The sequence below is a fragment of the Jaculus jaculus genome, chromosome 7 (genome assembly GCF_020740685.1).
Source record: "Jaculus jaculus isolate mJacJac1 chromosome 7, mJacJac1.mat.Y.cur, whole genome shotgun sequence".
NCBI classification, from domain to species: Eukaryota; Metazoa; Chordata; class Mammalia; order Rodentia; family Dipodidae; genus Jaculus; species Jaculus jaculus.
The window spans coordinates 110,337,607-110,361,295 of NC_059108.1; the positions used below are offsets into that span (position 1 = coordinate 110,337,607).

At 38.9% G+C, this 23,689-nt stretch overlaps 1 protein-coding gene across 1 annotated transcript in view; it reads left to right on the forward strand.

Annotated features, from left to right (window-relative positions):
- Ktn1 (kinectin 1) overlaps positions 1-20,515 on the forward strand; it is a 136,297-nt gene extending 115,782 nt beyond the window's left edge. Inside the window, exons 33-43 of the mRNA XM_045153896.1 lie at positions 3,099-3,188; positions 8,076-8,156; positions 8,599-8,688; positions 8,815-8,907; positions 9,846-9,917; positions 10,088-10,171; positions 10,335-10,418; positions 15,276-15,359; positions 16,355-16,450; positions 17,860-17,980; positions 20,025-20,515. Of these exons, the coding sequence (XP_045009831.1) occupies positions 3,099-3,188; positions 8,076-8,156; positions 8,599-8,688; positions 8,815-8,907; positions 9,846-9,917; positions 10,088-10,171; positions 10,335-10,418; positions 15,276-15,359; positions 16,355-16,450; positions 17,860-17,964 (879 nt within the window). The 3' untranslated portion in view covers positions 17,965-17,980; positions 20,025-20,515. The remainder of the gene's footprint in view (positions 1-3,098; positions 3,189-8,075; positions 8,157-8,598; positions 8,689-8,814; positions 8,908-9,845; positions 9,918-10,087; positions 10,172-10,334; positions 10,419-15,275; positions 15,360-16,354; positions 16,451-17,859; positions 17,981-20,024) is intronic.
- The last annotated feature ends 3,174 nt before the right edge of the window (positions 20,516-23,689 follow it).

Here is a 23,689-nt window from a genome sequence, read left to right on the forward strand (position 1 = left end):
TGGTAGCACATGTCTTTAATCACAGCATTTGGGAGGCAGAAGTAGGAGGATTGCTGTGAGTTCAAGGTCAGCCTAAGACTACATAGTGAATTACAGGTCCTCAAAAAAAAAAAAAAAAAAAAAAAAAAGGTGAGAGAGAAATAGCAATGAGAAAAGAATGCAATTTCCAATATTAGATATTCTTTAGGCATTGGAGTTGAATGGAAATTGCTATCTAAACCAAACTCATGCAAATATAAACTTTTAGCTAAAATAGTTAATGCAGAATAAAAATAATTTAGCTTTGTGGCTATTGATTTCCAAGTTAGTGGCTGATTTACTTTAGATTATTTTTCCCTTGGTACGTTTACAGAAAGCTCCTGTTTTACAGTGTCTGTTTTTTTATTTATTTAAAAATTATTTTTTTATTAACAACTTCCATGATAGTAAGCAATATCCCATGGTAATGCCCTCCTTCCTCCCACTTTCCCCTTTGAAACTCCATTTTCCATCATATCCCCTCCCCATCTCAATCAGTCTCTCTTTTGTTTTGATGTCAAGATCTTTTCCTCCTATTATGGTGGTCTTGTGTAGGTAGTGCCAGGCACTGTGAGGTCATGCATATCTATGCCATTTTGTGTCTGGAGGAGCATGTTGTAAGGAGTCCTACCCTTCCTTTGGCTCTTACATTCTTTCTGCCACCTCTTCCACAGTGGACCTTGAGCCTTGGAAGGTGTGACAGAGATATTTCAGTGCTAAGCACTCCTCCTCTGTCTCTTCTTCCCAGCACCATTTGCCTTCTGAGTCATCCCAAGGTCTCTGCCATCTGAAAAGTGCAGGTTCTCTACCAAAAGTGAAAGTAGCATTAATATAAGGGTATGACATTAAGAGAAGTGCATACTGGGCAGTTTGATAAGCATAGTATATACATTTAGCCAGACAGCAGCAGATGTTACACCCCTAGGGTTCATGACTACCCCTGTTTTAGGTTTTCAGTATCAGGGATGTATTCCCTCCCATGGAGTGGGCCTCCACTCCATTTAGAGGGCAGTTGGTTTCCACCATGACAGATGTGCCACTATTGCACCTGTTGGCTCATTTGGTCTGGCTGGCCAAATATAAGGCTTGCAGTGTCCACTGCTGGGTATCTTCACTGGTGATTTCTCTCCCATTGAACTGCATGCAGAATGGCTTCTTCCAGCTTTCTGTCAGCTGGTCTACATGGAGGAGGTTTTCAGCTCAGTTCCAGAAGGATTTCTCAGTGGCCTTGCAGCCCAAGTATGCCTGTAATGTTTTGGGGGCATCAGGGACCTCCCTGGCCAACAACTCACTGGAAGGTATCCCATCCCTGGTACTGAAAGTTTTCTAGTAACAATCTATGGCTCCTGAGTGTTCAAAATTTTTTTTTTTTAATTTTTTAGGTAGAGTTTTGCTGTTGCTCGGGCTGACCTGGAATTCACTGTGTTGTCTCAGGGCGGCCTCAAACTCATGGCAATCCTTATACCTTTGCCTCCCAAGTCCTGAGATTAAAGGTGTACACCACTATGCCCCACTTTGTTTCACAGTGTCTTTCATAGCTGATTTCTTGTAAAGATGCCTCAAGCATTTTTCTGCTTAAGTGATAAAAATTGCCTCTGAAATTGCAACTATTTTCTCTGAATGAATACGTCTTACTTTGTGCAGTTAGGTATATTCCTGCAGTTTAGTGGGCTTTGTTAAATAATTGAAAACACTTAACTAGTCATTTTAAAGTGTTGCCACTAATCCTTAATAAAGTAATGGCTTTTTGTATGTATAGGCCTTGATGAAATCTAGCTTTCTGTGCAAGTTTAGATTTTCATGTGATTGGATTTTTCTTAAAGGAGAAGTGTGTCATCTAAAATCAATCTTAGATGTCAGAGAGCACATGTAAATGCTGGGCTGGTGTGGTTGAAGCAGTGCCAGCGTCCCTGCTTTCTTGGCTGTTTGTGGAGCTTACGCAGTTTTGCTTTGAGAAGTTCAGAGGTTGGTTTGTTTGAGATATGCATTTTCTTTCATAGGTGTCTTCTTATGTTGTACAGATGGTTTAAACAGTAGTCTTGGGGGATGGATATTATCAAATCATTACCCTAATTTTGACAAACCATGGTTTTGAGTTAATAATTGGAATCCACTGTAATTGGATTTGAAATTAGCAAATTGAGCCTTAAAATGTCTGTAATACTTTAAGTTTACAGCCTACTTGAGTCCATATGTAAGTGTCAGAATTAGATTTACTCATATTTGGCATTAGTGAAGTAATAGGAAATCAGTTGATCCTTGTTCTTTTTTTCTTTTTTTTTTCCCATTTCTACCATTCACCAAATTTTGGGTAACAGGTTCACTTGACCCTGAAGATGAAAATATGAGAATTGACATTTTATCACCATGGCATTATAGCCTTGTTATTGGTATACTTTTATTTATTTATATATATTTTTTGGTTTTTCGAGGTAGGGTCTCACTTTAGCCCAGGCTGACCTGGAATTCACTATGGAGTCTCAGGGTAGCCTTGAACTCACAGAGATCCTCCTACCTCTGCCTCCCGAGTGCTGGGATTAAAGGCATGCACCAAGGTATCCTTTTTTTTTTTTTTTTTTAAACTGGTAAATAAACCCATATGTCTATGTCTTGGTGAGGTAGTTTCTAAGGTTATGACTACAGGAAGGTGTGGCATGTTTCTGAAGAGTCAAATCACTTTGTTTCTACTGCTAAGGAAAATGTCCATGTTGTCAGATAATGTTTTGTCTTGATTAATTTAATTTGCTATTTAGGATGCTTTAGCAATTTTGCAGATCTTTTTTTGTTGTTGTTTAAGGAAGCTTTTTTTTTTTTTTTTTAATGCCTTAAAGTAGATGTTGACCAGCTAAAATTTTGATCTCTTAAAATGTTCTGCTTTAAACAAAGCCATTAAGTATACTACTGGTTTCATTAACCATTCAGAAACAATGGAAATTTTGCAATTTAAAATTTGAAATAAATTTTTCAATATTAAATTAGATTTTAATTTACTTTTCTTCCTTTAGAGCTTAAAGATAATAGCTTTTTCTTTAAAATAAAAATCTGTAACCTGAATTTGATCTGGTCCATTTCTACTTTAGGAAAGACAACAGCATGTGGAAACTGTTGAACGGGAGGCTAAAAACGTCCTCAAAGGATTGTTTCCGGGGGTATCTGTCCCTTCTAATTTGGTAAGAATAATGGATTATCATTTTCAGTAAGTAGTAATTGCTCTCTGAATTTGGTTTAATGGTATACTTGTGAGTAGTTAGAACACCTTGTATCTTGTTGTAATCTGTAAAATTGAGAGAATTTATAAACATCACATTAGGAAAAGAACTATTTTGAATGGTTAATAAAAACCAGTAGTATTCCTTTTTTTTTTTTTTTTTTTTTTTTTTTTTTTTTTCCTTTCTTCGAGGTAGGGTCTCACTCTAGCCCAGGCTGACCTGGAATTCACTATGGAGTCTCAGGGTGGCCTCGAACTCACGGAAATCCTCCTACCTCTGTCTTCCGAGTGCTGGGATTAAAGGCGTGTGCCACCATGCCCGGCTGAAACCAGTAGTATTCTTAATGGCTTTGTTCAAAATAGAACTTAACTGTAAATAGTAACTTCTTAGCATTAGCAATAATTCAGTACAATAAACTAGGCTTTCTGTAGTTCAGAACTCAAAATCTTAATTTTTTTTTGCTCTGGCTCAAACTGATCTGGAATTCACTATGTAGTTTTGGGGTGGCCTCAAACTCACAGCAATCCTCCTATCTCTGATTTGCAAATGCTGGGATTAAAGGCATATGCCACCATGCCTATTTATTTTATTTTATTTATTTGAGAGAGAGAAAGTGGCAGATGGAGAATGGGAGTGCCAGGGCTTTTGGCCACTGCAAACAACCTCCAGACACATGTGTCACCTTGTGCATTCTGGCTTTACGTAGGTATTGGGGAATCAAACCTGGCTCCTTAGGCTTTGCAAGTGAGTGCCTTAACCACTAAACCATCTCTCCAGCCCTGATAATATGCCTTACAGTAATACATAAACAACTTTGTTTTACCTTCTACTCTACACTGTCTAGATTCTTTAGAAGCAACTTAAGCAACAGAATGTTTTATCTGTAAACAGTTGAATGCATGCTCCTAAGAGATAAGAATTCCTTTATTTACAGAAATATAACCTTAATTACATTGAGCCAGTGTTTGCATTTTCCTAATTGTCATGTTTTCTGTTGTAGTTAAATAATTACAATTTATTATAAATTATTTTATAATCAAGGACCCAAATATTGTCAGCATGTGCCTGCTTCAGATAGTTTTTTTTTTATTCTCCTGAATTCCCTCAATAAGCTCCATCCACTGTCTCCCAATCTCCCCCGACCCCAGCAGTCTCTCTCTTTTAAAGCCTGGTGGTTTCTTGTTGCTATTTCCTATAATTTGGATTAACTGGTTGCATTCCTGGGGGCAGTTTGTTCCTCTGCTCTGTATGTGTTCCATAAATTGGTGGTCAGTAGAGGACTCACTGATTTGGGGCCAGTATCTTTTTAATTTTATTTTAATCATTTTATTTATTTATTTGAGACAGGGGGACGGAGGGAGGGAGAGAGAGAAAATGGGCACACTAGGGCCTCTAGCCATTGCAGATGAACTCCGGATGCTTGGCATCATGATGTGTATCTGGCTAACGTGGGACCTGGAGAACTGAAACTGAGTCCTTAGGCTTCGCAGGCAAGTGCTTCAACCGCTAAACCATCTCTACAGCCTTGTTTTTGTTTTTTGAGGTAGGGTCTTGCTGTAGCCTAGGCTGACCTGGAATTTAGTAGGTAGTCTCAGGCTGGCCTTGAACTCACAGTGATCATTTCTACCTCTGTCTCACAAGTGCTGGGATTAAAGGGGTGTGCTATCATGCCTGGCTCATGGCCAGTCTTTTTTTTATTATTTAATTTATTTATTTGCAAGCAGAGATAGAAGTCATACAGACAGAATGGGCACACTTGGGCCTCCAGCTGCAGCAAACAAACTCCAGACACATGCATCACTTTGTGCATCTGGCGTTATGTGGGTACTGGGGAATTGAACCTGGGTAGTTAGGTTTTGCAGGCAGGCGCCTTAACTGCTGAGCCATTCCTTCAACCCCCAGTATTTTAAAGGTAGAGAAGGGTGGGCAGTATTGTCTTTTCCATCAGGATTTCTATAATGGCTACTGTCTTTCTCTGGCTCAATTGGCTTATTTAGACTGGATGCTAAGTTGTTTTCATACAGTACTACTAAACTTTGAAGAGCTTTTGTGCTTTGTGGAATAAGATGTTTCAGATTATTTTGCATACTGTTTCTGCCCCAAACATGGAATTACTATTCTCTAAGAAGCTCTGTTTCCCCTTAGAGTGGGTGCTATGGATAGTATAAGTACCTTTTAATGGACTGTTGTATGCATGGCCTGATATTATGCTGCTTTATCTCTTAGGTTACATGTATATATACCTTATTTTTAATTCATGTGAAGAGATTTTTTTTTTTCCAATTTAACTGTTGAGAGTACATTTTGGCTTAACTGTTTAGATCTTTATCACTTGAGCCAATGAAGAACCTTGTATTTTATAAGCATATAAATAACCTAGGAGTTCAGGTTATTATTAATATATTTTGTATTTTTTCTTGTGTGGCTATAATCTCATTTTATTTCTACTTTGTTTTATTAATGGATGTATTTAAAAAGGTTTTATGAGCCAAGGGAATTGATTAGTGGTTTCTAATCTGCAGTCTTCAAAGATTAAGATTGCCAGCAGCATAAGCTTTCTTGGAATACAACAATTCATTCTTTTTGTGTTCTTTTGTTTTGAGATACATTTTACCATATAGATCAGGCTAGCTTTGAAGCTGCAGTCCTCCTGCCTCAGTATCTTGAGTGCTAGGGTTATAGGTATGTTCACCATGCTTGGCTAGATGCATTCTTCTCAGTTTTGATAACTGAATCTTTATAACTATAGAATTTATAAATCACCAGAAGACATGGATGATATTCTTTGTTTTTTGAATATATACTTGTTGAAAGTTGACTATTTCTGCATGTAGTCTATTTAAGAAATATTAAACTGTGCTACTTTAGATACTGCAATTCTAGGTGTTTAAAAGATATGAAGAATAATTAATCTTTATTAATATTAGGATAAATTAATGTAATTATTAGATGCAAAGGGGCTTTTATTCATGATTTTTTAAAACTACTTGCCATTGCTGTTTTGTAAAGCAGATCAACATGTGAGTAGTTAACTATATACCTGGAAGGAGATTTTAATTTATGTTGGATCTCTGTGTTTGAAACTATTAAAAAGAAGTTTTATAGTATAAAGTTAATCTAAATTCACATTTGTATTATGAAAGTGCTGTTCTTTTAAAATGGTAATGCTAAAAGTTGATTAGATTTTGAGGATATTACATTATAAAGTCATCTCTGCATTCACTTTTGTGTTTATTGTTACATGATAATTTATAGAATATCCTAATTTAGTCACATAAATTACAGGAGTCAATAAAGACTATATGAGTCTTCCTTTTTCCTCAGTTAAACTAACACAGTGATGTAAGAAGAAACAGGGCTGGAGAGATGGCTTAGCAGTTAAGATGCTTGTCTGCAAAGTCTAAAGACCCAGTCTTTAGAAGACTGAAAACCCAGAATGAGTAATTTTTCAACACTTTTTACCAGGTAAAAAGGTTCTTTAAAACTAAGTGTTTGCTGGGTGTGGTAGCAACACCTTTAATCCCAGCAAGGTAGGAGGCTCGCTGTGAGCTTCAAGGCCAGCCTGAGACTACATAGTGATTTCCAGGTGAGCTAGGGCTAGAGTGAGACCTACCTCAATAAACAGACAGACAGACAAACAGACAGACAAACAAACGTTAAGTATTTGATGTCAAGCACTAAAAGTTCAATTGAAGGTGTTCTGTTCAGAAAATTTCAAATTATTTGAAAGTATTCCAGTTTCCTGAAAATATTTCATTTAATTATGACATGTGATTTGTAAAAGTATTTTAAATGATAATGAGAAATGGCATGCATAGATAAAACATTTGTTTCAATCCAATGTAACCTCATTTTATGTTTACAGTTCCAACTGAAAAAAAATCTGGGTTCTTTGGCTTTGTAGGCAAGCACCTTAACTGCTAAGCCATCTCTCCAACCTAAATTCTTTATTTTAGTATTAGAACATGAATTTTGAGTTTAGATCTTCTACCTTTGAGTCAGCTTCAGTTTGCAAATATTCTTGGTCTAGATAAAATCCATTTTATTTTGATAGTAGCATCTAGGTATATTTTCACTGTTTTTAAAAATATATATTTAATTTAATTATTTATTAGAGAGAGAGAGAGAAGGGGGGAGAGAGAATGGGTGCATCAGGGCATCTAGTCACTCACTGCCAATGAACTACAGACATATGCACCCCCTTGTGCATCTGGCTTATGTGAGTCCTGGAGAACCAAACCAGGATCCTTTGGCTTTGCAGGCAAATGCCTTAACTCCTAGGCCATCTTTCCAGCCCTTCACTGTTGTTGTTTTTCAATTTAAATTAACTTTTTAATTTTTTTGGGTAGGGGGTGCACTCAATGCATAGCCCAGGTTGGTCTAAACTTTAGATATCAGATTATAGACATGCACATCATGTTAGCTTTTGCTGCGTATTAAGATAGACTTTGTAGACTTTGTATGTAATTTATAAAAATTATATCCTCCTTTGAAATTTTAAAGATGATCATGTTGTTCTTTAGGTTTCTTTTTTTGCTTCCCCCCCCCCCCCCCCCCCAATGTAAGGTCTCACTCTAGCCCAGGCTGACTTGGCACTCACCCTGTAGCTCCAGGCTGGCCTTGCACTCAGCTGGTCTTGTGCACATGTCACAGGAGGATGTTGGAGCTTGCTTTTGCATGGGTACTAAGGATTAGACTCAGTCCTCATGTTGCACAGCAAGCACTTTACCTACTGAGCCATCTTCCCAGCCTTTGAGTTGATTCTTTTAAATGTTTGATTTATTTCTTTTAGGCCTCCCTTCCCCCCCTTTTAAAAAAGTTGGTGACTTTGATTTTATTCCCCTACAGAGTTACAGTGAATGGTTGCTTAGATTTGAAAAGAAGGCAAAAGAAAGTACCGCTGGAATTTCAGATTCAGAGGAGGTTAAGGTTAGTTCAAAAAGTTAACTGTATTTTTACCAAACATGGGGAAGTAGAGAAGCAAATCAGAACTCATTTTCATGAGCTTTGGAAGGATAAAAACATATTATTTGGAGGACGGTGATATGTTGAAAAAAAAATTAAAGGTGATTTCAGTGAAAACTCTCAAGTCTGCCTTGCATGTGAGTTGTGTACATAGCTAATGTTTTCTATTTCTTTAATTCTGTCTCATCCATTTCTAAAACCAAATGTTTACCCCTTACTTTCTGTTGAACCTAAATTTAAAAAGTAAAGATGAGTTGAGACATGTTGGTAGAATCTCACTGACTTTACTGTTTGGCTAAGAATAACCAGCCTGTTATTATAAAATTATATGATTGTGTGTTATAGTGGCACTTAAAGAATCTATTGGTAATTATTAGAAGCCATTTCTTTATTTCATTCTCTGCAGGTCCTAGAGCACAAGTTGAAAGAAGCTGATGAAATGTACACACTGCTACAGCTAGAGTGTGAAAAATACAAATCTGTCCTTGCAGAAACAGTAGGAAATGTTTTTAATCTACATCATGATTTCATTTTTAGATCACTACCTTAATCCTTCAGGGCTGAGTAGTTTATCTTGGCATTAGAATATGATCTTTCACAGCAACTTTATCTTTGTCTCCAGGAAGGGATTTTACAGAAGTTGCAGAGAAGTGTGGAGCAAGAAGAAAATAAATGGAAAATTAAGGTTGATGAGACACAAAAGACTATTAAACAGGTATTTAAACAGAAGAGCTTAGAGCAATAGTTCTCAGACTGTGGGTCCTTGGCCAGCAGTCAGTGTCACATAGGAGCTTGTAAGAAGTTCAGTCTCTTTCCTTCCCGGGTCTTAACTGAATGCGACAGGTGTGAGGGGAGCAGTGCATTGTTTTAATGAGCCCCCTGGGTGGTTTTGATGCCACTATGTTTGAGCATTGCTAACGTTTGACCAGAAGGTGACATTGTGGAGTGTAAAGTGACTTGAAAGTTATAGAACTACCAATAGTGATGTTAAGCCAGGATAAAGTATTCAAGAAAAAGTTATTCTTCTGTGCACGGTACCTAAGTATTATCAGTTTTTCTCCCATTTGCACAGATGTAGTAACAGTGACATATATTACTCATAGCATTTCTTGCAGGTTTTATGGTTGCTAGTGGCATTCTGTATTAACATACTTGTGGACTAAATATAGTTTTGTTACCAAAAATACTTGAAGCTTGTTTTTTTGTATAAGATTTTGTATATTATTTGTATAAGATTATACAAATGGGTAGGTTTTAAGTATAGTTGAAATCTAGTTATATCTGATGCTCTTACATGTGTGAGATCTTTCATAATGCAGTATGAGTTTGAAGGATGCATTTAAAAATCTTGAAAGTGTCCTTTGATTCAAATTCTGCAAAGTAGGGGGCTAGAGAGATGGATCAGCTATCAAAGGTGCTTGTTTGCAAAACTTGATGGCCTGGGTTTAATTCCCCAGTACCCACGTAAAAAAGCCAGATGCACAAAGTGGCTTATGTATCTGGAGTTTATATGCAGCAGCACGAGGCTCTGGTGCACTCATACAACTACTCTCTGCAGGCAGGCAAATAAATAAATAAAAATTTTTAAATTCTACAAAGTAGATACTTATATCCTTGGTGGTTAACTTGGTTTTTCACTGTTTCACATTTCAGATGCAGTCCTCCCTTACATCTTCAGAACAAGAGCTAGAGCGATTAAGAAGAGAAAATCAGGATACTGAAAATGTATGTTACTCAGCATTTTGGGTTGGCTGCACATCAGTTTTAAAGTTACTTTAATGTAGTTTTATTTTTGCTATCATGGATAGTTTGACTTGATGGAGTTTTAAATAGTGTCTTGATATCTCACTGTGGGAAACATGGAGGTATTAACTTCTTCTTTGTTGTATTGATAGTTGAGAAGAGAACGAGAGCATCTGGAAATGGAACTAGAGAAGGCAGAAATTGAACGATCTACTTATGTAACAGAAGTCAGAGAGGTACTTACAACAGAATTTTTCAAACTTGCTTCTCAGTTTAAATTAAGTTTGTAACAATGATAAAGTATGTCAATATAAGTTGTTTATTGAAGAGCTTCCAAGTAGCGTACAGAAAATGGGTTATCATAAGGAGCTCAATCTTAAACTTTAAACTTCATTGCAGCTGAAAGATCTGTTGACTGAGTTGCAGAAAAAACTTGATGATTCATATTCTGAAGCAGTAAGACAGAATGAAGAGCTTAACGTGGTAAGACACTTGCTCTCCACCGAGTTCCAGTAGGCTCTGAAAACATTGTTGATGTGGAGAAGCCACCCAACATCTTTCTTTGCTAACATCTCAGCTTGGCATTTTTGTAAGTTAGAGATCATCTTCACATGCTGATGACTCCTGAGATGATCTTTCTCTTCTTGACTCCTGAGATTATACTTTTCTTAGCTCCTAATAACGGCATGTTTGGCTTTCAACTCTTTAAAGTTTTCTTCTTTTTAAAAAGCCTAATTTCTGGAATAGCATTTTCAGTAAAGAAACAAAAGTTGTGAAGAGTATCTTTTCAAACTATTATAGTTAACTAGGCCTCTTAATTTTCTGTTGAATGAAGAGATACACACTCTTTATTTCAGGGGAGTAACTCAACCCAGCTTCTTGTCATGTAGATTTAAAAAAAAAAACTTACAGCCTTTTCTTTCTTTCCTTTCCTTTTCTTTTTTATTTGATTTTTTGGAGAGAGACAGAGAAAAAGGCAGAGAGAGAGAGAGACAGAGAGAGAGAGAGAGTGAGAGAGTGAGAGAGAGAGGGAGATTGGGAGCACCAGGGCCTCTAGCCACTGTGAACGAACTCTATACTCGTGCGTCCCCTTGTGCATGTGGCTTACATGGGACCTGGAGAATTGAACCTGGGTCCCTAGGCTTCACAGGCATGCACCTTAACCACTAAGCCATCCCTCCAGCCTGCCCCCCCCCCTTTTTTTGCAGCAAATTCTGTCTCTGTAACCCAGGCTGGCTTCAAACTCAAAGCAATCCCCTTGCCTGAGTCTCCCAAGTACTGGGCATAACAGGTATGTACCACCATATGTGACCACAATTCTTTATCAGTATATTATTTAGCATATTATAACCCACAAAATACAAACTTATAGAAGGCTAAAGTTAGCTGTCTCTCCACATCCCTTTGAATTTTAATTTGTTACAGCATCTTGCTAAGTTGCCCAAGCTGGCTTTGAACTCCCATTGTAGCCCAGACTAGCCATAAACTTGGAGTTATCCTGTCTTAGCTTCCTAAGCAGCTAGGAATACAGGCTTGCATCACAACACCTAACTTCCACTATGTGTATTAAGACATACAGTTCTGTAGTTTCCTGCATCCCAGGTTTTTTAGAAATTTGTACTAATTGTTGATAGCCTTAGGTGTTAGATGGATATGGCCATCTTATTCTCTGTTTTAAATAGTCATCGAGTGATGATGAGATGCTATAACATGATTTCTGTGATGTTATATATAGCATAGGATTAGATTTTTCTCAAAGTACCTAGCATACAGTATAGTAAGTTTTCTCATTGCTTGTTTAATTAGCATTATCACATGTACCAAGAAAAGCTTAATGCATTCACTTTTATTTGTGATAGCTTTATTTACTTGTTTTTCTTTGTTTACTATTGAGGTTTTAATTTTTTTAGGTTACCAAACAACATATTGGGTCTCATTATTGACATCTTACATAGATGTCTTACACTGTGTTCTCAATCATTGTCTTTTCTCACTACCATCCTTCTTCCTTTCCAGTTGGTTCCCTTTCTTCCTTTTTTTTTTTTTTTTTAACTCTATTAAAGTTTGTTATACAAAAACCCAACACTGGGCCAGAGTCAGTCAGCTCCCAGATCCATGTGGCCATTCCTCTGAACCCTGAACACGGGGAAGCAGCAGCAGCGGAGCTGCCAACTCAGGTTCTGGCCTGCCCCCCTTGCTGATGGGCTCCTCTGCACTTGTAGTTCAGGTTGGCCTTGAGCTGGCTGCAGTTCTCAACTTCCCAAATACTGGGGTTATAAGGATGTACCACTGTGCATGGTACAGCAATGATTTATGAGAGTAAAGGTTTAGAGCTGTCATTGCCTGTATATGACACACACATGCCTATGCCCCTCTGTATTTTCAGTAAAATATTTGTTTCATAATGTCTCTTGGGAATCACATGACTGTTATACCCATAAATTCACAGTAGCTGTGATTTCCTACACAAGATTGAGCCTATCAGTATTTCACCATCAACTGGGGAAAGGTCTGTGAGACGCCCCCCCCCCACCACCACCACATCTCCCAGTGTACCTAATGGCAGCTAATGGTTGCTGAGAGAGGAGAGTCAGGCTCATTAGTGGTGTAGCCACTGGGAAGTTGTCCTTTCAGAGTAACTAACCTTTCATCCATGGTCATGCAAGTAACCCTGATTTAACTCAGTGGGCTAAAAAAAAACAAAAAAAGGCATGAAAGTAAGATGGAGATTAATGAGGAAGGGAGGGAGATGAGAGAGAGTAGTTGGTGACTGGAAAGATGACTCAGTAGTTAAGGCATTTACTTGCCTGAAAAGCCTAATGATCCATGTTCAAATCCCCAGTACCCATGTAAGGTAGATGCATGAAGTGGCCATGCATCTGGATTTCTTTTACAGTGGCTAAAGGCTCTGGTGTGTCCACATTTTGTGTCTCTGTCTTTGTCTCTGTCTCTCGTTCTCTCTCTGTGTATTGCTCTGCTTGCAAATAAATAATTTTTTAAAAAAAATTGTTTCTAACTGGCTATTAGAGAGAGGCTGAATGAACAGTTGCACCAAATCTATAGAATTATTGTTGTATCTTCATTTGGTCTGAAGGTCTGTGCTTTTTGCCCCTCTCCTAGATGATTTTCCTTGTCCATACATACTTGTCCTGCTCTTGGGCCAAAACATGAACTTCCCTAGTAGAATTAAGGTCATAGTAAAGAAGCAAACATAGTTTCCCAAGTGGAATGACCCTATTCATTTCCCCACTTTAAATGTCATTATCTGTGTGTGTAGTGTGTATGGTGTATGGTGTATGGTGTATGCATGCACGTGTGTGTGTGCAGATATGCCCCCTTTTTTGTACTTTCACTTTACTTCCTTGAGATAAGGTCTCTCACTGAGCCTATAGCAGCAAGTCTCGATAATCCTTCTGCCTCCCACCTGACTTATTTTTTTTAAGTTTTTAAAAATATTTTTTAAAAATTTTTATTTATTTGAGAGACAGACAGAATGAATATGGGCACACCAGGGCCTTTACCTGCTGTAAATGAACTCCAGATACATGCATCATCTTGTACATCTGAATTATGTGGGTCCTGGAGAATCAAACCTGGGTCCTTTGGCTTTGCAAGCAAATGCCTTAACCACTAAGCCATTTCTTTAGCCCCCACCTGACTTATTGATGGGGTTGTAGACATGCTCAGCAATGCCTGGCTTTTATGTGGCTGCTGGGGGATTGAACTCATCCTCATGCTTGTGCATCAGGCTTTTATCCACTGAGTTGTTTCTCCACGTCATTTTCTTATATTTCCTTCTTCTCCAATCCAGTTTGGAAAGACAGGCCTGGTTGGGGAGGTAAAAGCAGTTAACTTGAGTTTAGGAAAAAAGTTGCTTTCGGCCAACACAGACATTTTCCCTCACATTTAATTGAAATAATTATCAGAGAAGAGGCATTGTGTATTGGCATCAAGGCTATACAGAGCTTTGTAACTTTTGACAAGATTATTGAGAAGCAAAGCATGATATTTACTTTTTAAATTTTAAATTATTATTTTTTAAAATATTTTATTTTGATTCGTTTGAGAGACTGAGGGAAAGAATCAGGAAAAGAGAGAGAGAAAGAGAGAATGGGCACGCCAGGGCCTCCAGCCACTGTAAATCAACTCCACACGCATGCATCACCTTGTCCATCTGGCCTACATGGGTTCTGGGGAGTTGAACCTAGGTCCTTTGGCTTTGCAGGCAAGTGCCTTAACTGCTAAGCCATCTTTCCAGTCCTAATTTTATTTTTGCATGTGTGTGGTATGTGTGTAGGTGCACATGTGTGTGAGAGGGGGCACACATGCACATTTGTGCCCATATGTGTGGAGGTCAGAGGTTGATATGTCTTCTTTAGTTAATCTCCATCTTACTTTTTGTGACAGGCTCTTTTACTAAACCTGAAGCTCACTGATTTGGTTAGACTGGCTGGTCAGTGAGCCCCAGGAATTTTCTTTACCTGCCTAGTATTGGCTGTCAGTTGTGCCACCACACCTGGCCTTTACACGAGTGCTGGGGATCTGAACTCAGCTCCTCATGCTGGTATGGCAAGACTTGACCCATTGAGCGATCATCCGGCCCCTCAAGACACTTCTTTATTGTAATAATTTAGATCATTGCTGTTTTTAGTGAAGTCTTTACAGGTGGTCAACATTAAGTTTTTTAAAATATTTATTTATTTATTTATTTGAGAGAGAGAAAGAGGCACACACAGAGAGAGCAAGAGCGAATAGTCATACCAGCTCCTCTAGCCACTGCAAACAAATCCCAGATGCCGCTTTGTGCATCTGGCTTTATGTGGGGAATTGAACCTGCGTCCATAGGCTTTGTAGGCAAGCATATTAACTGCTGAGCAACCTCTCCAGCTCAACATTAAGTTTTTATTTTAATGAATTTGTAATCTATTCATTGTCTTTAAATGTTAAATAATTAACATTTTTAATGAATTATATAGATTAAGGAAGCATTTTATTTGATTTGTGAGATTTCTATTTCCCTTTTAATTTAGAATAATTTTAATTACTACTCTGAATGGTGACTCTTAAAAAGCACTTTTGGAGTTTGGTTTTGTTTTTGTATTTGTTATTTTCTACACTAAACTCTGGTTCATTCCTATAACTTCTCTTGGTTTAGCTCTACAGATGGGGACTCCCACTACATAGCTTTTCTGTCATCTGGTGTAGCACATCAGCTTATCCACTGTGCACAGTGACTGCTGGGATCTCATTCTTGCATAGTCGTGCTTCAGTCCTAGGAGTATCTGCATAGTCAAAGAGGATGCAAATTAAGTTAATTATGTTGTTCCTTCCTTTTTGCAGTTGAAGACAGAGTTAAATGAGACACTCAAAAAACTTAAAAGTGAACAAAGTGAAAGACAGAAGGTAGCTGGTGATTTGTGTAAGGTAAGACACTGCTTGACCTGGTACCCAGTATCCTGGTCCTGTGCTGTACCTTGTTCTAAGCAAACACATAGCCTTAATTCACATCTTCATTCCAGTGCACATGTATAGGCATGTACCACCATGCTTGGCACAATGTTTTTCTCAACGTCATATGTAGTGGATGATTTCTAGAATTAAGTTAATTTTTTTTTTACATTAGGTTAACAGATTATGGTTGTTCTGATACTTTTATTTTTCTTTTTGGTTTTTTCAAGGTAGTGCGTCACTCTAGCTCAGGCTGACCTGGAATTCACTATGTAGTCTCAGGGTGGCCTTGAACTCATGGTGATTCTCCTACCTCTGTCTCCCGAGTGCTTGGATTAAAGGTGTGCGCCACCACGCCCAGCTTGATACAATTTAAAAAAAGTTTTTATTTAGGTATGGAGAGATGGCTTAGCTATTAAGATGCTTGCCTGCAAAGTCTAAGGACCCAGGTTTGATTCCCCAGTACCCACATAAGCCAGATGCACAAGGTGGCACATGCATCTTGAGTTTGTTTGCAGTGCTTAGAGGCCATGGTGCACTCAGTTTTCTATCTGCCTCTCTTTCTTGAATAAATAAATAAAAATATTTTAAAAGTTGCAAGCAGAGAGACTGGGGGTTGGGAAAATGGGCTTATCAGGGCCTCCTGCCATTGCAAACTCCAGGTGCATGTGTCACTTTGTGCATCTTGGCTTTGCGTGGTTACTAGGGAATTGAACTCAGGTTTTCAGGGTTTGCAAGCAAGCACCATCTTTCATTGCTGAGTCATTTCTCCAGCCCAGATAGTTTTCATAGATGGTATGTACTTTCATCAAAGCTGTTGTAGAGCTATGATAGAGCTTTGGGAAATAACTAACAAGAAAATTACACATGTCACTTTCTTGGAATTAAGTGACATTAAAGAATTAGGAGTATGCCCAACTTAAATTTTGACGTTATTATAAATGAATACTATCATATTGCTTTTATTACAGGCGCAACAGTCACTGGAACTTATTCAGTCAAAAATTTTAGTAAAAGCTACTGGAGACACTACTGTAATTGAGAATAGTGATGTTTCCCCAGAAATGGTTCGTATTTCCTTCAATCCAATATCTCTACTTTTAATTACCTTGTAAGCTATTTGAAGAATAAATATGTACAAGATCCATCTCTGACTAGACAAGTGTGCTTCCATTAATTAAGCTGTATGCCTTTTAGACAAATTTAGGGATGGAACTCAAGTCTTGGTGTATGTAATGCAAAATCTCTACACTGAGCTAACCCCAGCTTCATATATTGGATTCATAACTGAAAATTAACTTTCTTCACAATATCTTATGCAGTATTTTTAATTTATGTCTATTTTCACCTAAATGTGAAATAATGTTCCGTTTTTTAAAACTTATGAGAAGATATTATGGTAAAGGGTAGGGATGCAGGCTTTGGAGTGAAATTGCCTGTGTTTGAATTCTGTCTGGCCTTGCTACTTAGTAGCTTTAGTTGCCCCATATGTAAAAGGGGATGTAATCACACTTACTGTGTAGGGTTAGTCAGAGAAACAAATGAATTTGCATGTAAAATATCTTGAATACTGCAACAGTGCCCTGACACCCAGTTAAGAGCTTACTGAGTGTTAACTGTAGCTTGTACCATTAGAGCTGGGCGGTTTTTCTCCTTAGAGGAAAAACAATTAGGAATATTGATGTAGATTTTCTCTTTGTGACCATATGACATTTTCTGCAATATACTTTTCTTTGGTGCTAGCTCATTTGTACCATGCATTAGCAAACATTTTTTTTTTTAATTATTTACTTTCAAGGATGGAGAGAGAATGAGTGTGTGAAAGAGAATGGGCAAGGCAGTACCTCCAGCTGTTGCAAATGAACTCCAGATGCCTGCACCACTTTGCATCTGGCTTTACATGGGTACTGGGTATTCAAACCCAGGTTGTTAGGCTTTGCAAGCAAGCACCTTAACCGCTGAGCTATCTCTTCAGCCCGATAGATAACTTTTACTTAAGTTTTATAACTTTTTTGTTGTTTGTTTTTCAAGGTAGGGTCTTGCTCTAGCTCAGGCTGTCCTGGAATTCACTTTGTAGTCTCAGGCTGGCCTCTGACTCAGTGATCCTCCTATCTCTGCCTCCCGAGTGCTAGAATTAAAGGTGTGTGCCACCATGCCCAGCTGCAAACACTTTTTTATGTGGTTTTTGCTGTTGTTATTTTCGTGCCATTTCTATTTCATGTTAATATTTTAAAAAACAAAATATTTTCCAGTTTTGGTTGTACTTTTTTTGGTTTTTGGAGGTAGGGTCTCATTCTAACTCAGGCTGACCTGGAATTCACTATGTAGTCTCAGGGTGGCCTCGAACCCACGGTGATCCTCCTACCAACTGCCTCCCTAGTGCTGGGATTAAAGGTGTGCGCCACCACACCTGGTTTTGGCTGCACTTTTCACCTCCTGTGTTAGGAGCTTTTTATCACTTCTACCTTCTTTTCAGGAGTCTTCTGAGAAGGAGACAATGTCAGTAAGTCTCAATCAGACCTTAACACAATTACAACAGTTGCTTCAGAACGTAAACCAACAACTCACAAAGGAGAAGTAACACTACCAGATTTTGGGTAAGGATTGCTTAAGCATTACTGTATCTTTAGAATAATTAGCATAGTGGGAGGAATATTATTTACATATCTGTTTGCCATAAAGCAAAAGAAACGTTCCTTCTTTATAACTCTCAAAACCTCCAGATGAGTGCCTTTGTTTTGCTTTTGGTGTTTTGTTTTTCAAGGTAAGGTCTCACTCTAGCCCAGGCTGACCTAGAATTCACTATGTAGTCTCAGGGTGGCCTCAAACTCATGATGATCTTTGTACCTCTGCTTCCCGAGTGCTGGGATTAAAGGTGTGCACCACCATGCTCAGCTTGAATTTTTAAATTTATTTGACAGAGAGAGGGAGATAGAGACAGATTCAGAGAGAGTATGGGTGTGCCAGGGCCTCCTGCCACTGAAAACTCCACTTGCATCTCCACTTTGTACATTTGGCTTTACATGGGTACTAGGAAATTGAACCTGGATAATCAGGTTTTGCAAACAGGTACCTTTCACTGCTGAACCATCTCTCCAGCCCTGACATTTTTATTTTATTTTACTTTTTATTTGAGGGAGAGAGAAAGAAAGAGAATGGGCATGCCAGGGCCTCCAGCTGCTGTAAATGAACTCCAGGTGCATGTGCCACCTTGTGCAACTGGCTTATGTGGGTCCTGGGGAAACAAATCTGGTTCCTTCAGCTTTTTAGGCAAGTGCCTTAACTACTAAGCCATCTTTCCAGTCTGCGCCATCCTAATTTTTCACTTTGCTATTTAACAAAGATTCATAAAGCCCCTCACCCCCCCTTGTGAGCTAGGGTCTTGCTCTAGCCTAGGCTGACCTGGAATTCACTATGTATTCTCAGGGCTGTCCTTGAACTTACAGTAATCCTCCCACCTCTGTCTCCCGAATGCTGTGCCACCATGCCCAGCAAAATAAATTATTCTAAAAGTTAACCATTTCTTTACTTGCTGTTAATTCCTCTTTTTACTTTAGAGTGACTTCTGTGTAAACAAACTAATTTTTGCTAACATCAAGCCCTTCTTTGCCTGTAGTGGGCTAATGTGTGGAAAAGGTCGGGGTGATGTCTTCACTTGTGTAACACTTGTACAAGCATGAGGGCCTGAGTTCACCAGCACCCTTGTAAAAAGCCAAGCATGGCCAATGTTGAGGGTTTGCAAAGACAGGGTTTCTGGTCCCTGGTCAGGCAGCCTAACTAAAAAACAGGAGTTCCAGGTTCATTGATACATTGAGCCTGGGTGTGCACACAGGGCATGCACATCTACACAAACACATACATACAGCATACAAATATAACGTGTGTATGTATGTCTGTAAATACATTTTCAGGCCACATGAGGTGGCACATGCCTTGAATCCCAGCACTCAGGAGGCAGAATAGGAATATTGCTGTGAGTTTGAGGCCAGCCTGGGACCACAGAGTGAGTGGCAGGCCAGCCTGGGCTAGGGTGAGATCCTACCTTGAAAAAAAAAAAGCTTAAAAAAAATTATTGCTGCTATCTCTTGGTTTTAGATTATGTTAATAGTTGTGGGTGGAACATTGTAAATGTCAGTTTCTTTTTTTAAAAAAAAATATTTATTTATTTACTTGAGAGACAGCTAGAGAGAATGAGCATGCCAGCACCTCCATTCACTGCAGAGAAACAGATGGCATGTGCCACCTTGTGCATCTGGCTTTACATGGGTGCTGTGGAATCAAACCTGGGTACTCTGGCTTTGCAGGAAAGCGCCTTAACTGTTAAGCTATCTCTTCAGCCCTAAATTTCAGTTTCTTTTCAGTACTGCTCATCTTAGGTTTTATACTCTCTTGAGTGGGACTATGGAAATGGCTCTCAGTGTTGTTCTCTTAAATGCTTTCAAACAGGATTTGGCTCATATTTGTAAATGCTGCTTCTGAATCCTGAGAATTTCTTTGTTTTTTTATTATTCCCAATGTGAGTTGCTCAGAATCTAGATCAAAGAGCCAGGGAAGAATAAATGGAATATGTAAAGGACAGAGGTAGTTTGATTACTTTTTCATGCTTTGTTTTAAAATGAATTTCTTTCTGTTCTTTTACAGAATGAAGTAATGGGAAACTGTTCATTTGAGGATAACAGAAAGCATTGTATTATATTTTGCCAAATTAAAGCCTTATTTATGTTTTCACCCTTTCTACTTTGTCAGAAACACTGAACAGAGTTTTGTCTTTTCTAATCCTTGTTAGACTACTGATTTAAAGAGAAAAAAAAAATTTAAAAAAAGCCAACTCTGTAGACACCTTCAGAGTTTAGTTTTATAATAAAACTCTTTGAATAATTAGACCTTTACATTCCTGAAGATAAAATTAATGTAATCTTTTACCTTATTTTGCTCAATGAAATTGTTCAGAAGATCAAAGTGGTAAAGTCAACATGAAATTTAACATTTTAATACTGATGTTGTACACTGTTTTACTTAACATTTGGGAAGTCACTGCCTCTGACATCAACTCAAGAAAACACTTTTTTGTTGCTAATGTAATCAGTTTTTTTAATGGCAGTCAGCAAATAAAGGGATGCTTATTATTCAAATGTGATTTACTCTGATTTTCATTGAGCTTATACAGATTTTACTAGCATAGAGGATCAGTATAATTTAATGTGTGGTTATTAACTGCAACCAGCCACTCAGCGAGGTAAGACTTTTTGCTTATGTAATCTTTCAGATTGGAGCTTTGTGTCTTCCTGGTTTCTGGGCTGTGTATTGCCTCAGTTTGCTGCAGACTACAGAAAGCATTTAAGATACCACTTCACTCCTGGTAGAGGAACCCTATTTTTATTCTTAGTACTTTTTTTGTTTTGTTTTTGTTTTCTGAGGTAGGTTCTCACTCTAGCCCAAGCTGCCCTGGAATTCATTCTGTCATCCGTCTAGACTTGTGAGCCTTCAAACTCACAGTGATCCTCCTACCTCTGCTTCCCAAGTGCTGGGATCAAAAGTGTGCGGCCATGCCTGACTCTTTCTACTTTTTTTAAAGTAATAATTAGCTTTTACATTTCTCCTTTTAGACACTGTACTACAGAGCTTATGTGCAATATATATTAATTTATTTGCAAGTAGAGAGAGATAGAAGAAAGAGAGACATAGAGAGAATAGAGCCTCTGGCCACTGCAGATGAACTCCAGATGCATGTACCCCTTGTGCATCTGGCTTATGTAGGTCCTAGGGAATCAAACCTTGGTCCCTTGGCTTCATAGGCAAGCACCTTAACCACTAAGCCATCTCTTCATCCTCTGTGTGTTACATTTTTTGTTCAATAGATTTTATAATTAGATGAGGGCATTGCACTGCTTTCTTCAGATGGCAATAACGATTGACAAGAATCTAGCACCACTGAGTATTAGAGTACCTTTTAGGCTGCATCAGGAGAAGAGGAAGAGGCAGAGAGAGAAAGAATGGGCATGCCAGGTCCTCCAACCACTGCTAATGAACTCTGCAGGCATGCACCACTTTATGCATCTGGCTTACATGGGTCCTGAGGAATAGAACTTGGGTTCCTAGGCTTCACAGGCAAGTGCCTTCACTGCTAAGCCATCTCTCCAGCCCACATGACTTTTTATTTTTCATATTGCTTTTGCAAGGTAGGGTCTCGCTCTATCCCAGGCTAACCTGGAATTCTCTGTGGTATCTCAGGGTGCCTTGAACTCATGGTGATTCTCCTACCTCTGCCTCCCAAATGCTGGGATTAAAGGCATGCGCCACCATGCCCAACCTCCACATGAATTTTTTATTGACAGCTTCCATAATTGTATACGATATCCTGTGGCAATTTCCTCCCTATGCCCACTTTCCCCTTTGAAACTCCACTCTCCATCATAATTCCCTCCCCTTCTCAATCAATCCCGCTTTTATTTTGATGTCATGATCTTTTCTTCTTGTTATGATGGTCTTGTGTAGGTGGTATCAGGCACTGTGGAGTCATGGGTATCCAGGCAATTTTGTTTCTGGAGGAGCATGTTGTAAAGAATCCTACCCTTCCTTTGGCTCTTAGATTCTTTGTGCCACCTCTTCCACATTGGACTCTGAGCCTTGGAAGATGTGATAGAGATAGTTCAGTGCTGAGCACTCCTCTGTCACTTCTTCCTAGCACCATGGTGCCTTCTGAGTCATCCCAAGGTCACTGCCATCTGAATGAAAAGAGCAGGTTCTCTACCAAAAGTGAGAGTAGCATTAATATATTGGTATGAATATTAAGAAAAGTGCTTACTGGGCAGGTTAATGAGCATAGTATATACATTTAGCCAGACAGCAGCAGACATTACACCCTAGGGCTCATGACTACTCCGGTTGTAGGTTTTCAGTATCAGGGATGTATTCCCTCCCTTTGAGCAGGCCTCTAGTCCAGTTAGAGAGTGGCTGGTTTCCCCTATAACAGACATGCCACTGTTGCACCTGTTGGCTGTTTTGGTCTGGCTGGCTAAGTTTAAGGCTTTCATTGTCCACTATTGAGTATCTCCAATTGTTGGTGATTTCTCTCTCTCCCACTGAACTGCATGCAATGTAGCTTTTTCCAGCTTTCTGTCCACTGGTCTACATGGAGGAGGTTATCAGTTCAGCTCCAGCAGGGTTTCTCAGTAACTTGCAGCCTAAGTATTTGGAGTCTTTATCAATAGAGTCTTACCATCTACTCCTGGTGGGAAACCCAGGGTCTTGGCAATGGCCTATAATGTAAGTTTCTGTATGAAACCATTATTTATATCCTCTTAGATTTTGATTAGCCCTCCCTCCATCTTTTCTTACTCAGTCTCTTCTCCTGACCTCATTTAGACCTTTTCACCCCCATTAATCTGTTCCTTCTACTTACATATATACAATACCATCCTATTAAATCCCCCCTTCCTTCCCATTCTATTCCTTTTATATCTCCTTTCTAGCTTACTGGACTCTGCTACTGTGTTTTATTTCTACTCACATAGAAGTACAATATCTGTAGCTAGGATCCACATATGAGAGAAACATGTGATGTTTGGCTTTCTGGGCCTGAATTACCTCACAAAGTATAATCCTTTCCAGATGCATCCATTTTCCTGCAAATTTTATAACTTCTTTCTTTACCGCTGAGTAGAACTCCATTGTATAAATGTACCACACCTTCATTATCTACTCATCAGTTGAGGGACATCTGGTCTGTAGAGGGTTCCACGTCAGCTTGTGACTGAATGAACTCTTTTCCCAATGAACGATAGAAGAGGAAACAATGGTACTATAAATCATGAAGCAGCAAATGACAAGTCCAAAATATAGCTGATTTAAGAATGACAAATCCAGCCATCCATCAGATTTAACATATAATTTATCCTGACAGGGAAGATGCAATCAGCACTTCCGATGCAAGCCTATATACCAGACTTATTTGGTGGGTACTGAACTGTTATAATCCCAATTACCTTTTGGGATGCCTTTGGTCTGAGCTATGCTGCATGCCCTCTTGGGCTGTGTAGGTGAGCTCCCTTCCCCAGGTCTCTGGTGGTTGCTGGTGCTTGTGTTGGCAGTGGGGGAGGGGAGTCTGTGGTTGTTGGCTGAAGTTCTCCCACTGGTCCTCATGACCCTCTTGCTCATGAGCCACTCCTTTGGTCCTTGCTGTCCTCCCTTCATGTTTCTTGAGTTTGCGAGGAGGCTGGTGTGAGTAGAAAATCCCCTCACCTGGCTTTTCCTGGGTCTCAGGCCGAGCCTGGTGACTGTGGCCATGCAGACGTGGTGTTGCTGCT